The sequence below is a fragment of the Polistes dominula genome, unplaced genomic scaffold (assembly GCF_049000335.1).
Source record: "Polistes dominula isolate Pdom_NZ unplaced genomic scaffold, Pdom_raw_medaka contig_12, whole genome shotgun sequence".
Lineage (NCBI taxonomy): Eukaryota > Metazoa > Arthropoda > Insecta > Hymenoptera > Vespidae > Polistes > Polistes dominula.
The window spans coordinates 1,255,988-1,270,820 of record NW_028301116.1 but is presented as its reverse complement, the minus strand read 5'-3'; the positions used below and the strand labels follow the sequence as shown (position 1 = coordinate 1,270,820).

The following is a 14,833-nucleotide window of genomic DNA, read 5'->3' as shown; positions in this document are numbered from 1 at the left end:
AATTACGCTATATACTTAAGTAAAGGTTCCTAAAGTTACGTATATATATATAAAAGACAGTTACATACGTTAGATTCGCGTTGTCGCGACACGAATGACGATATTGAAGGAAAATACTCAGCAGAATTACTCGCTAGCTGGTACGGTTACGATCTAACGTTAGCTAAGGGTTTCCCTCTTAAATGTAGATTTCCAATGGAAGTCTAGAATTCTAAAAGGGGGTGTCATCTTTTACATCCTCGTGTCTCTTTTACTTTTTATCTTTTTCTTCTTTTTTTTTCTTTTTTTTTCTCTTTCTTTCTTCCTTTTTTTCGTCTCGAAGAAAGTAGAAACGTCGTTGCTAGGATGTTCTCAGTAATAGCGACAGCAGAAGCAGCAGAAGTAGCAGAACAGCAGCAGAACAGCAGCAGCAGCAGCAGTAGCGGCAGCAGTCGTTCGTTCTTTCTTTCGTTCGTTCGTTCATGATTCTTTGGAAACGCGATAAAATTTCCTTTTTCCTTTAAGTGGTCGGTTAATTAAATTTCTTCGTCTCTTCTTTCTTCTTCAGCATCGCACCCATTATCGCTGAGACCGATTAAATTTCCTTCCCTTTCTCTTCAACTCCCTTTACCCGTTTTATGAGCACGTCACGTATAGTATTTTCTTTTACGTCTGCTAATACTACTGTATTTCTTTCTTTTTTCGTTATTACTTGCTTGGTTATCCTTGTCGTTTTCTGCAAACTGTTCGACGTACATATATTTTGCTATATCATTATTCCAGTATATTCTTTTTCTTCGAGATTTTATTAATTTTTTGTTTTTTAAGTGAAATCTTCGTAATCCACACTCCTGGCTACTAAGCGTTGTATATGTGTGCGTTTGTGTGAGACTGCATACTACGAAATGTATTAATTACAAAATTAAAGTTCAATTTTTATCATTATTTATAAAAACATAACGCCTATAGGAATGCAACCCTCCAGACACATTTTGAAAATGTTGCTTGCGAACGCTATCTATTGGGACGGAAATTTTCTTGCCCGAAAGATAGGTAACTTGTAATACAAGCGTGTATAAACAATTTAAGCTGAACAAAATTTCTGTCCTGCGAGATAACGCTCGCAAGTAATATTTTCAAAGTGTGTATGGAGGGTTGCATATCTACAGGCGCGAATTTTTATAATTAATTAATAATTAATTAGAAAAAAGTAAAAATAATATTATAATAATATTATATAATAAATTATCCTATTTCTAATACTAATGCACTCATTTCATTTTCTCGAAATTTGTTTTTTTGAAGGTTTTACTTCTAACTTGTGTGATCTGCAGCACACATATTAGAAAGAAGAAAATCATCTTTTTGAATCACTCTTTACTGAAATATCATTTATTATTTATTTTGACCCTAGATGTAATTATTATAGGAATAAACTGGTAAAAAAAAAGAAGAAAAGAAAGAAAACGTCTTTTGACGTTTTTATTAAAGTTGTTTTTACGTTTAAAAATAAATCGCTTATATTAGCCGATAATCATATAATTATTCCTGTTTTTTAATATTTCTTCTAATTATAAAAGTATGTAAAATAAGGTCGAGCTAACGATCGTGTATGAAGCGTGTAGTATGTCATAAAAATATCTTTAAAAGGTAATGAAGTCATGCTCGAAGTCAGGACGATGAATGAAAAGAAGGGTGACAGACTCTATGCATGCACGTGACTCGTTCATTCTCGTATCCTACGATCGAGTGCTTTTCTTGCAACATACATAATCGCGAACGCGTGTATCGACCTTGTTGCTTCTGTTACACACAAAGCACGAGTAATTACGGAACATCGTTTGCATAGGTGGTTACTATTTTCAAAGTTAAGAAATTAATACGTCATACAAAGAGAGACAGAGAGAAAGAGAGAGAGAGATGAGAATGAAGAAAATCAAAGTATTCGTTTAAAGATATACAAACCCCTTTAAGTTTCTTTTTTTTTATAGGTAATCCTATTAATACTTAAAATTAAATGTTAATGATATATATAAAATTGATACTATGGAAACCTAGGAAATATGTTTTATTAATATTATATCATAAAACTTATTATTATTGAAAATTATTTGAAAATAATTCGAAATTGGAATTACCTAAGAAAAAAAAATATACAAAACAGATATATATTAATATAATTTATAATTTCATATATAATTTTATTAAAATATAATTTTTATAATTTTAATATAATTTTAATTAATTTACTTAATATATATTAATATATATTTAGTATATTAATATTATATTAATATAGTATATAAATATAATTTTATATTTATTATATAATATATTATATTAAAAATATATATAATAATATATATTTATTTTTTATAAATAAGATAAAGAAACATAATAAAACTTTATCAAAACTACAACATAAAATAAATTAATTTTACTATATATTAATTTTACTAAACTTCTATACATATATCTCACACAATGCATTTTTCTCGATATTGAATTTATAAAAAAAAAAAAAAGTTGGAATATTTTTTTAACTCACTGTATGTAAGCCATTGTATCAAAGATGATGCATTCGTTCGATCGAAAATCAAATAGTCGCATCTGGACATCCATGACATTGTGTGTCGTGTGCATGTACGCAGCACACGCACATGTACACACACACGCTTCTTCAGGAAGAAAGAAACTAGATGGACGTTCATTCAACGTAAAGGGGATGTTCGCTATTATTATCATCGAAGAGAGTAATTCGTAAGTGAAAAACGTTCTCTGAATAGGGGATGAGAACGTAGGTCGTCACGTGTCGTGACTCGTTGCACATCTATAGAGATTATTGATTTAGCAAAAGAGTTGTTGAGCTCATCATTAATGACGTCTTTCCAACGATGTTAATAATATCTTTTGTTTCTCTCTCTCTGTCTCTCTCTCTTTCTTTTTTTCATTCTTTTTTTTCGATCGTTGTCACAAAAGGATCAATCTACCATGATTAAAACGATTCAGGTTGACAGTTTCCTTCTTCTTCTTCATCTACTTCATCTTTTTCTTCTTTTTCTAAATTTATATACAACGTAGGAGTTCTTTGTGACAAGTTGAAGAAAATTAAATGGTATCCTTTTAGAATGAAATTCTTTTATTAAGTGAAAACTTCTTTAGAATGGGGGTAATTTGAAAAAAAAGCTAACGACAATCCAAGCTGTTTTTTTTTTTTATAATAAATAAACCCTACAATTATCTTATTTCTGATACTCTGCATTTGACTCATTCTCTCGAAGCTTGGTTTTTAAGAAGGTTTTATTTCTAACACTTGTGATCTGCACACATGATATTTTTTTTTTTATTTCTCTACGTAATTGAAGTTAAATTTATCAAATTGAAAGTTCTTTGACATAAACTCTTCTTTTTCTCTCTACATACAAAAGTGAACTATTATCGGACATAAATATCTTACTATATATATATATTGAAAATAATATTTGAAAAGGAAACGAAAGGTATGAGTAAAGTCAAAAGTTTGGAAGGACGTATAGATCGATAAAATTTTAATATTTTATGAACAAATGTAGATGTTTTTTTTATTTTTTATTTTTTTATTCGAGGTTATATATGTATCTTCTAAAGAGATTCATCCGAATACGAAGAGTAAAAATATTTTATAACATGGAATAGTGATGCAAAACGAAGGGAAAAATTTTCTTGGCACACAAGGTAGAAAGCTAAAACCGCGAATATTTATATTCGGGGGTACGAAGATAACCAAATTTCACGAGTCCAGTAGAAAAATTCGGTCAACCGATCCTCGGAGCTCAAACAAACTAGGAACACGATGGTGAAGTTGTAATCAAGCCTAGATGGGTCGCATTGATTGACAATTTTCCGTGACCTCTTGCCAGCCTCTTCTCACCTCATCCCTCACTGGCCAGGAAACTCCATCGAATTTCACGTTTCGTTTCGTTTCGTTTCTATTGCGCATAATAGAAACAAGTGTCGTGAATGGGAGGTGGGGAAGGTTGAAAAGAGAGAGAGAGAGAGAGAGAGAGAGAGAGAGAGAAAGGAAGATAGAATGTGAGTAAGTTCGAGAGATGGAAAGTGGTAGTAGAATAGTAGAAGGAGAAGTATGTCATCGAAAAATTGGAATATGGTACTCTCTATTCCACTTGATTCAAACGTTGATCTTCGCTATTCGTCAGATGATTCGTTAAAAAAAAAAAAGAAAAAAAAAGACATTTTGTATTAGAAAATATTTTGAATATACTATATGTAAATATATATAATAAAAACAAAAACCAAATCTATTTATATTGGTTATTTTGATAATGTGAATATATTTATATAAATTAAAATATATAATAAAATAAAAATAATATATATATATATATATATATATATATATATATATATATATATATATATATATATATATATATATATATTTATATTTATATAAAATTTTTACTATATATAATATATATTATTATATATAATATTAATATATAATATATTAGTAATATAATAGTATTTATACTATATATAAAATTTTTTTATATATTTTATATATATGTGAAATTCAATTATCAATGAATTCAGGAACTTTTACATTGATTTCGTAAACTGTTATCATCATTTGATCTTTAAGATTTTATAAAGGTTTTCGTGTTCTTTGAAAATTAAACTCAATGAAAGAAATAGCGATTTTTTTTTTCTTCTTCTTTTTCTTCTTCTTGAACTAAGCGCTTTTGAGAATACCTAGACGCGCTTTAGAAATTGACGAGGGCTTTTCCTTCCTTCTCTCTCATTCTCTCTCTCTCTTTTTCTCTTGTGCCAGTTTGTAACTTCGAACGGATACGTTAAGCCCCTCTCATCAACAATAACCTCAAACAATGGATGCTCAGGATAAAATGCAAATTAGTTCATAAGTCGCAACATTAAATGATTGTCAGCTGTTAGAAAACGTCTATTGTCATGCGATATTATTTCAAAGATGTACACAAATCGCGCAGCGACATCCTCTTGGAAAATGAAAGAAGAAGGATTTTGTTTCCTTGCAAAGGAAAATTATTAACTTAAAAGATTATATAATAATAACATTGATTTTAATATTATAAATCGTATCACTTTAATTCTCCCACCCCTTATATATATGTACTTTTATTTTTCTATATACAGTATATGTATATATATGTAGGAGAGTTTTAAGTGTCGAAGATGTAGACGAAAAACTAGTATTCAGTTCTTTTCTTTATATTTTATTTTCTGGAAAGGAAAACTCTATTCAGAGACTAAAAGAAAAGATTAGGAGGGCTATAAAACTATAAACAAACCTAAAAATTATCGAGATATATTGGTGCGATGAAAACCCTTTGTGCAGTGTCGAGACCTTTGAGGAGTTTCACATTTCTATCTAAGCACGTACGATACCATAAAAGAAGTAACATTCTGATATTCTAGATCAAGTTTCGTTATGCATAGTTTATCACTACCAAAAACCATAGGCTGTACCCGTCGGTGGATTATGGGGTGGATCCTTATGCTATTGGTCAATAAGATTCGTAAGCTCCTTCCCTCTTCAAAGGGGTGTAGGTCATTTCTGATATAAAATATGTAGAAAGAAGTTTTAGCCTTAGTTAGTCATCAGTCGTAACAATCGCAGTTGTATTATAAGTCGTTATCAGTTGTAAGAATACAGTCGCTCATCTAAATTGTAATCGTAAGATTGTGAAACTATTATTGTACTTTTCTAATACCTGTTTTAAATAAATCTTATTAGTAGGATTAAACTGGATGTATGTTCACCTTGCACCTCTCACCCTAAATAAAATTCCCTATATATATATATATATATATATATATATATATATATATATATATATAATAATTGAATGGTGCATATTTTATTATACCAAAGATATTATATTTAAAATATGACATTCTATAAGTACCGTTTTAAAATAAAGATGAGAGGACTTTGGTGTTATTATTACGTAGAATTTCATTGTATAAATTTCGATCTCTAACCATGTAGTAATAATAATAGTAGTAATAATAATAACGAATCTAATCGGGATTTGTTCTTTATTATTAAGATATGCAAATATTATGCGTGCGTTCTTCTTTGTCGTCTCGAATAGGTTAATTTGAAAGTTTATATTCCGAATCGGTCGGCAGGTGAATTGAGTGCACTACTTTTCTGTTTAATTCCTTTTTCTTTACAGTTCATGACCTCTCTCTCTCTCTCTCTCTCTCTCTCTCTCTCTCTCTCTCTCTCTTTCTCTCTCTCTCATCCTTCCCATCATACTATACATCGAAAGATGTTAGGGGACTTACACAGACGTCGTAGAATCTTCTCTGTAACATTTGAAATATTTACCAAGTCCCTCACCTCACTCCATCATATACAGGTATCCAGTAGTAGCTTATTATGCAAACCACCAGGGTTTTATTGCATTAGGCGTAATTTAGTTAGGTGAAAAAAAAACAAAAGAAGAAAAAACCTCGAAAAATAAAGTGTAAATATGTAGGGAGGTGAGGGATATTTAAAAGCTAAATAAGTTGATTTATTTTTAAATTATATTCTGCGAGACTGCACTTGTGCAGTCCCGAACTACCAAAAGTTTTTGCCCGGATGATCCTTCTTCTTTAGGATATTCGCAGAGGTTTGCTCTTTTACGCAATGTCTATCTTCTTAAAGAGCATCCCCCTGGTTAGACGCCTTCATGATCACGTCTAACTAGCAAGAGGTACAGAAAAAAATTCCCAATAATTTCCATTACTCATTTCCATCCTTTTCAACAATATCTTGTAATGATTCACTAGCGAGAAATATGTCTAATGTAGCGCTACAATGTGTTAATTAAATCAACTAAATCGAATGTTGTTTAAATGTAATTACCTTTCTCCTTGACAAAGATTCAACCTTTAATTTGTTACACCAGTCAATCATAACATGAAGTATTGAACGGCGGGAAAATTTTTGAATACAATCGCGTAGAATAAGATTTCTCTCAAATGGAATTTGCTTGTACTTTTTCTTTTTTTTTTTTTAAATATTAAATTGTAAGAAATACAAGTGTTCATCAATAGATGAAGAAGATTCATATCATTGATAAACAGATTGGATTCAATAAATTGAAAGATTTGCAATCTTAATTGGAATATTGTTTGATTATTGGCATCGATACACACACTTCTTTTTGTTCATCAAAATATTCAATTTCATACCATTTCTGTATGTTTGAGTTATCATTGAGGATGCGCACGCATAATAATTTTTCTTCTCACTTAAGATCAGAGGTCAATGTGTTAATGTTTCTGATATCAATACAGTCACGTTCTGACTTAACTTATAATCGAACGGAAAGTTTTTAAGAGTCCGTCACCCTATATCGATCTTATTGCACTTTCGATATTCATTTTCAATCTTGAAATATGTTTCTAAATCGTGCGACAGTTATTATATTTAGTAAGCACTGAGATATAATGCATATTTATTCAAATATTTATCCAAGCAAATGAATAATAATATAAAGTTACTAGAAAAAACAAAATTTGTTTGTTGTTTTTTTGTTTTTTTGTCCTTTTGTTTTTTTTTTTATTTCAAATAAGATGTATGAAATGTGTACAAACGAAAGGGTTTTGTTTTTAAAACAGCGTTCGTCGTAATGGCGATCATCATCCTATGCGTATCCTCACCGATACAGGAAAATATTTTGACTTGTGACTGTAATCATTGCGATGAGATGAACATGAAGAATACGATTGATCTTAAAGAAAAGGAAATGACTACTACTACTCCGATAATTACAGATGAAAAAAAAACGAATGAAAAAGAAATCAACGATGATGGAACAATAATTTGTGCCAGAGATCGCGACTTAGAAGATAAAACCTTTCCGAGCATGTGTCACATGCTTTGTTACAACCAATGTACACGTTTTCGTATTGCTACGCAAAAACACAAGAATATTACGAGATTTATTAATGCTATATATAGAACGAGTAAGTAATTATATTTTATCTTAATTGAGACAAAAAAAATATATAATAATTAAAGATTAAAATACTGTCTCCTGTTAAAAAAGAACAGTTTTAATGTTTTTTAAGAGTATATATACATATATAAATATACTTTTGTTTTTTTTTTCGTTTTTCGTTAACATCTTAATATCTTTCTTTTCTTATCATTGGCTTTTTAAATTATCAGTTATTAAAAGTCTGTATAATTTGATATGCGTAGTAATTAGTTAATTAATTTCTTTGCATAGATTACTACAAATTGTGGGATGGTCCTTGTTAAAGAGAAAAAAACAATCAAGGAAGGAAAAATATCAAACATTTATCTAATATCTATCTATCTATATATATATATAAATGTATCTCATAAAGATTGAATAAAATTATATTTTCTATAAGAGTATAAGGTGTAATGATAAGCCTTTTTGTCATTATGTTAAAAATAAATTCGAATGAATGTATAAAAATCAGGTTTAACCCTTTGAGTGCTGAATACTTTTACCTAAAATGTTTTGTAGGAACAGAATAATTTATTATTAACCAGATTTTAATAATAAATTATATTTAATAATTAAAGATTTTGTTTCTGAATATTATTTAATTGATTAATATAAATATTAAATTATTTTACATTAATGTTAACAAAGAGACACATATGCGTCGATAGACCACGCTAGTTATTTTTACCAAACGTATATATACGTCCATAGCACTCAAAGGGTTAATGTGTGATTTTGATAAGCGAGTAAACACATATCTTCTATTTATATATCTCTTTTTCTTCTTTGTATCATGAATTATTTCCATTTTATATATCTCTCTTTGAAATCGTGTAGTCACGTTGTAACTTTCCGGGTATCCCCACTCTATCGAACTACTGCTGCTGCTAGTGACCTCAACTCCTTCACCAACTCTTAGTTCTGTAGCTTGCCGCTATGTTGCGCATGGTCGGACATATACTCGCAGTTATAACGAAGTTCGTTGTGTATAAGTATCATTGAAAACGACTTGAAAGCATACTTACCTGGCGCAGAGGTTACCGTGATCATGAAGGCGGTTCCTCCAGGGCGAGGCTCTTCCATTGCACTTCGGTTGAGCTGACCCTTGCGAATATCCCTAATGTGGATATCTCGGGCGTATAATTTTTGGTAGTCGGGACTGCGTTCGCGCTATCCCGGATAAACTAAATTAAACAAAATTATTCCTCCCTCTCTTCTCTTCTCCAAGCAATTTCATGATACTCAGTAAGATAGGTAGAAGTTTTATGATTCTACTGAAAAATTTTAATTTTAGTTAATGTGTATATAACAAACCCTAAGCTTTTCATAAACTAAAAATTCTCTATGTACCTAAATTTTATAAATAAATTTAGTTTCTTACTCGTGAGTTGTCATATAAGAACTATGTAAGGATATTTTCATTAGTTTTCTATCTAAGAAAACTTATTTAAGTATTTTTCTATCTATGCCTTTAATTGTAACTACTTAAACGAGAACCCCTTAATCCTGCTAAAACACTATTTAACACTACTTTGTTCGTCGTAATAAAGAAAGGGGCATATCGTTTTTTTACACTTACAATAAATGTCGTCGAGTATAACCATTGAAGTGTCATAATTTATGAACAAATGATCAAGTGCAATCCTAACTGTAATTTTACATTTTTCTCTTAACACTTTTTTGACCGGCTATTTTTTAAAGAATTTATCTCATGTCACCGGCTATTACTTCGTAATTGAATTGAAAAGTAAAACAATTTAAGTAATTTTTAATAAATTTTACTTATTATTAGACTTTTAATATTTCTTTTTTGTATGATAAACAATATAACAATAGTGCAAAAAAATTTGTTATTGACATATTTATTTTCGCTGCGTTTTCCATATAGATAGCGTGATGCGAAAGAAAAGCGCATCACGAGTCAACTCGTGACCGGTCAGCAACGTTCGGCTACACAGAAACACGAGTTAACTCGGAACCGGTCAACAAAGTGTTAAGTGTACAAGAGAGAGAAGAGAAATATATATAGTGTAAGTATTTCTATTACAAACTTTTATGATTGTAAAATTTTAAGGAATAACATTGAAAAATGAAATTAAAATCTTTTTACAGAAATAGAAAAATACAGTTTACTTATCTTATAAAAATAATGATAATAATTTATTTATTCCTTGCAATATGTACTTTTAACTATTTATTATTACTGTTTAGGAAATGAAACTTTATGCAGCTTATCTTATCATATTGTATTCATATCATATATATATATTTTCATACCATAATAATGCCGTGAATATGAAATATAAACAAAAGATGAGCTCAAACCCTGAATCCTTTGGATTAGAGTTTCCCAGCAATAATTGATTGAGCATACGTCACCCGTTGTGCAAGTGAAAATAATTCCGACCAGAGGGGAATATCCGTGTGCCCCACAGAAAAAGCTAGAACCGGTTTTATACAAATCGAATGTATTTATCTAATATAATATAAATACATATAAATGTTTTTTTAGATGAAAGTAAAAAAAAAAGAAATTATTTTTATATATTTTATATTAGATTTGAAATATATTAAAAAAGTATATGTGTTTTCTTTTCAAAATGTTAGAAATAATACTAAAAAACATATACTTCTATAGCATATATGTTTGCAATTACTGAAATAAGTAGAACAAAATAAATCGGATTAAAGTTGTGGCTTTTTTTAAATTTTGTTTTATTTTTTTTTTTCTTTGAAATGGTTTATTTCGTTATTGAAAAATTCCTGACCCTTGATTTAAACACAAGAATAAATACTATAATGGTAATTGTGTTAGTTTTCACAGCATTGAACGTATCAGTATTGGATAAGTTATTAACAGAAATAGGAAGTGAAGAATTTGGAAATAAACGAAGCTAAAATAAATGAACGATAAAGAGTTCAATATTGTAATTCATTGAAAAAGACTTTAATTAGTCTTTTTTATAGATCATGGAGGGTTAAGTTGGAATATTACCAAAATTTAGAGAGGGGTTGTTGGTTGGATCGAACACGTTGTTCAGGTTTAGTTTGAGAACTCGTCGCTATGATGCGCATGAGTAGGGTCCTTTCTCGAAAGTAAAAGAATGACTGGGAGTATTGAAATACCCTGAAAGAACGAGGGAAAGCATACTTACCTGGCGCAGGGGATACCGTGATCATGAAGGCGGTTCCTCCAGGGCGAGGCTCTTCCATTGCACTTCGGTTGAGCTGACCCTTGCGAATATCCCTAATGTGGATATCTCGGGCGTATAATTTTTGGTAGTCGGGACTGCGTTCGCGCTATCCCGGATAAACTAAATTAAACAAAATTTCCCCCTCTCTTCTCTTCTCCTAGCAATTTTATGATACTCAGTAAAATTGGTAGAAGTTTTATGATTCTACTGAAAAATTTTGATTTTAGTTAATGTGTACATAACAAAACCTAACCTTTTCATTAACTAAATTCTCTATGTACCTAAATTTTATAAATAAATTTAGTTTCTTACTCGTGAATTGTCATATAAGAACTGTGTAAGGATATTTTCATAGTTTTCTATCTAAGAAAACTTATTTAAGTAATTTTCTATCTATGCCTTTAATTGTAACTACTTAAACGAGAACCCCTTAATCCTGCTAACACTATTTAACACTACTTTGTTCGTCGTAATAAAGGAAGGGGCATATCGTTTTTTTACACTTACAATAAATGTCGTCGAGTATAACCATTGAAGTGTCATAATTTATGAACAAATGATCAAGTGCAATCCTAACTGCAATTTTACATTTTTCTCTTAACACTTTTTTGACCGGCTATTTTTTAAAGAATTTATTTCATGTCACCGGCTATTACTTCGTAATTGAATTGAAAAGTAAAACAATTTAAGTAATTTTTAATAGATTTTACTTATTATTAGACTTTAAATATTTCTTCTTTGTATGATAAACAATATAACAATAGTGCAAAAAAATCTGTTATTGTCATATTTATTTTCGCTGCGTTTTCCATTTAAGGGGACGTTCCATCTTGCAATTTTTAAAAAATTGAATTTTTTTTTTTACATATTTCGAATGTATATATATTTAGAAATATTGTGTTAAAATTTCAAAAGGATCCGATGTCTCTAACTACATTTTTTTGCTGCCTGAACGTTACTATCTCGGACCGCTCTCCTGAGCGTTCGGCGCGCACGGTTCTTATATCGGCTACGGAGACTCCAAGACTTTTAAAATGCTGCTTTATTATCATCCATACGGTGAAGATTTCATTGTTAAAAAGTTGAAGTGTATTTTGCATGTGGCAAAATGTATTTTTAAGCGCTCTAATAAGGCAAGAAAAGCTCTCATACAAAAGAAGAAAATTTAAAAGAAAAACGCCGAACCGCAAAAAAAAAAAGAACCGTAGCAAAAACAGTAGTGAAGAGAAAGGCGACTGTTGTGAAAAAAGTTCCTGAAGTAAAAACTAAAAATTTACAATCAAATTGATGAAAGAACTCTCAGAGATCTACGGTTTAGCAGTCAGAAGAAATTTGAATTCTTCATAGGATATGCGTAACCAGATTTGGGCAGGATACTACCACAAAATTTCGACTGATGCCAAGCCGAAGCATTCTAAGTGTTCCATCGACTGGTGAAAGTACCTCAAATCTAAGGCACATGGCACCTAAACACATGTTTAACGGCAAAAAAGTTGTTGAAATTGCGTGCAAAGTTTCGGCATGTATCTTCAACGAAGAATTTCGAACAGTGATGAAGATAATGGAAACGATGGGCATGAAACTTGGGCCAGGAGCGATCGACTTTGCTAAAAGACGCGACGACCGACGTATCGAATCTGCGAACCGTCGAAGCTCTGAGTGCTCAAAAGATGCCAGATCAAAGTGGAAGAAGGCAAGACTGGAAAAAATTGAAGAATATGAACAAGAAGAAGGTATTTTGTACAGTCCAGGCATCGCAGATTAAGTTTAGGTAAGAATTTTCACTATTTTAAGTAAAAAAAACTTTAAACGCGTTTTTCTCGAAACTACGTTTTAAAATACTAGCTCCATCGTATCTCACGAACCAGTAAGCCGATTCTTATAAAATTTAATCCACATATTCTACACATGAGCTGTAACAAAGTGACACTAAATCTTTTCTTAATTTTAATTTTTACTATTTATTTTTAGTCAAAAACAACGAAAAAAAGGTCATTTTAACGTTTTTTTTTTGTAATTTGTCCACCATTTTTTTATTTATTGATAAAATTTCATATATTACTGTCACTTTGTAGCTGAAGTCATACAGAATATAAAACCTTTTTTTATGCTACTATTTTTTAACCTACTTTTATGTTTTAGGTAGCCCATTCTCAAGTTCTGATGGAGCTACCAAAGCACTAAAGTTTTGAGGTGTTTTTTTAAACTACTGTTTTTGCAATAAAAAATTAATTAAAATGAAAAAACAAAAATTTATTTATGTAATTTAAGACTCAATTTAACAAACCCAACAACTTTTATATCTGTATCTTTTATAGTTTTCTTGGAAAAAATTCGTGAAAATAGCCTTTTTTTTGGGTGCTTCAGGTGGAACGTCCCCTTAAATAGCGTGATGCGAAAGAAAAGCGCATCACGAGTCAACTCGTGACCGGTCAGCAACGTTCGGCTACACAGAAACACGAGTTAACTCGGAACCGGTCAACAAAGTGTTAAGTGTACAAGAGAGAGAAGAGAAATATATATAGTGTAAGTATTTCTATTACAAACTTTTATGATTGTAAAATTTTAAGGAATAACATTGAAAAATGAAATTAAAATCTTTTTACAGAAATAGAAAAATACAGTTTACTTATCTTATAAAAATAATGATAATAATTTATTTATTCCTTGCAATATGTACTTTTAACTATTTATTATTACTGTTTAGGAAATGAAACTTTATGCAGCTTATCTTATCATATTGTATTCATATCATATATATATATTTTCATACCATAATAATGCCGTGAATATGAAATATAAACAAAAGATGAGCTCAAACCCTGAATCCTTTGGATTAGAGTTTCCCAGCAATAATTGATTGAGCATACGTCACCCGTTGTGCAAGTGAAAATAATTCCGACCAGAGGGGAATATCCGTGTGCCCCACAGAAAAAGCTAGAACCGGTTTTATACAAATCGAATGTATTTATCTAATATAATATAAATACATATAAATGTTTTTTTAGATGAAAGTAAAAAAAAAAAGAAATTATTTTTATATATTTTATATTAGATTTGAAATATATTAAAAAAGTATATGTGTTTTCTTTTCAAAATGTTAGAAATGATACTAAAAAACAAATACTTCTATAGCATATATGTTTGCAATTACTGAAATAAGTAGAACAAAATAAATCGGATTAAAATTGTGGCTTTTTTTAAATTTTGTTTTATTTTTTTTTTTTCTTTGAAATGGTTTATTTCGTTATTGAAAAATTCCTGACCCTTGATTTAAACACAAGAATAAATACTATAATGGTAATTGTGTTAGTTTTCACAGCATTGAACGTATCAGTATTGGATAAGTTATTAACAGAAATAGGAAGTGAAGAATTTGGAAATAAACGAAGCTAAAATAAATGAACGATAAAGAGTTCAATATTGTAATTCATTGAAAAAGACTTTAATTAGTCTTTTTTATAGATCATGGAGGGTTAAGTTGGAATATTACCAAAATTTAGAGAGGGGTTGTTGGTTGGATCGAACACGTTGTTCAGGTTTAGTTTGAGAACTCGTCGCTATGATGCGCATGAGTAGGGTCCTTTCTCGAAAGTAAAAGAATGACTGGGAGTATTGAAATACCCTGAAAGAACGAGGGAAAGC

At 30.0% G+C, this 14,833-nt stretch overlaps 2 protein-coding genes and 2 non-coding genes across 4 annotated transcripts; all 4 read left to right on the top strand.

Annotated features, from left to right (window-relative positions):
- Positions 1-7,303: 7,303 nt before the first annotated feature.
- On the top strand, positions 7,304-8,401 carry LOC107070146 (uncharacterized). The gene is made up of 3 exons (XM_015328054.2): positions 7,304-7,444; positions 7,633-7,980; positions 8,247-8,401. Exons 1-3 carry the CDS (start codon positions 7,411-7,413, stop codon positions 8,276-8,278), a joined length of 414 nt encoding a protein of 137 aa, XP_015183540.1. The 5' UTR covers positions 7,304-7,410; the 3' UTR covers positions 8,279-8,401.
- A 610-nt stretch (positions 8,402-9,011) lies between these two features.
- LOC149031049 (U1 spliceosomal RNA) lies at positions 9,012-9,173 on the top strand. Its single transcript, XR_016178125.1, has one exon. It is a non-coding gene; the product is annotated as a U1 spliceosomal RNA (small nuclear RNA).
- Positions 9,174-11,141: 1,968 nt separating this feature from the next.
- LOC149031048 (U1 spliceosomal RNA) lies at positions 11,142-11,303 on the top strand. Its single transcript, XR_016178124.1, has one exon. It is a non-coding gene; the product is annotated as a U1 spliceosomal RNA (small nuclear RNA).
- Positions 11,304-12,424: 1,121 nt separating this feature from the next.
- Positions 12,425-13,440, top strand: LOC149031047 (uncharacterized). The gene is made up of 2 exons (XM_089176842.1): positions 12,425-12,959; positions 13,331-13,440. The coding sequence occupies exon 1, from the start codon at positions 12,585-12,587 to the stop codon at positions 12,951-12,953; it is 369 nt and encodes a 122-aa protein (XP_089032968.1). The 5' UTR covers positions 12,425-12,584; the 3' UTR covers positions 12,954-12,959; positions 13,331-13,440.
- The last annotated feature ends 1,393 nt before the right edge of the window (positions 13,441-14,833 follow it).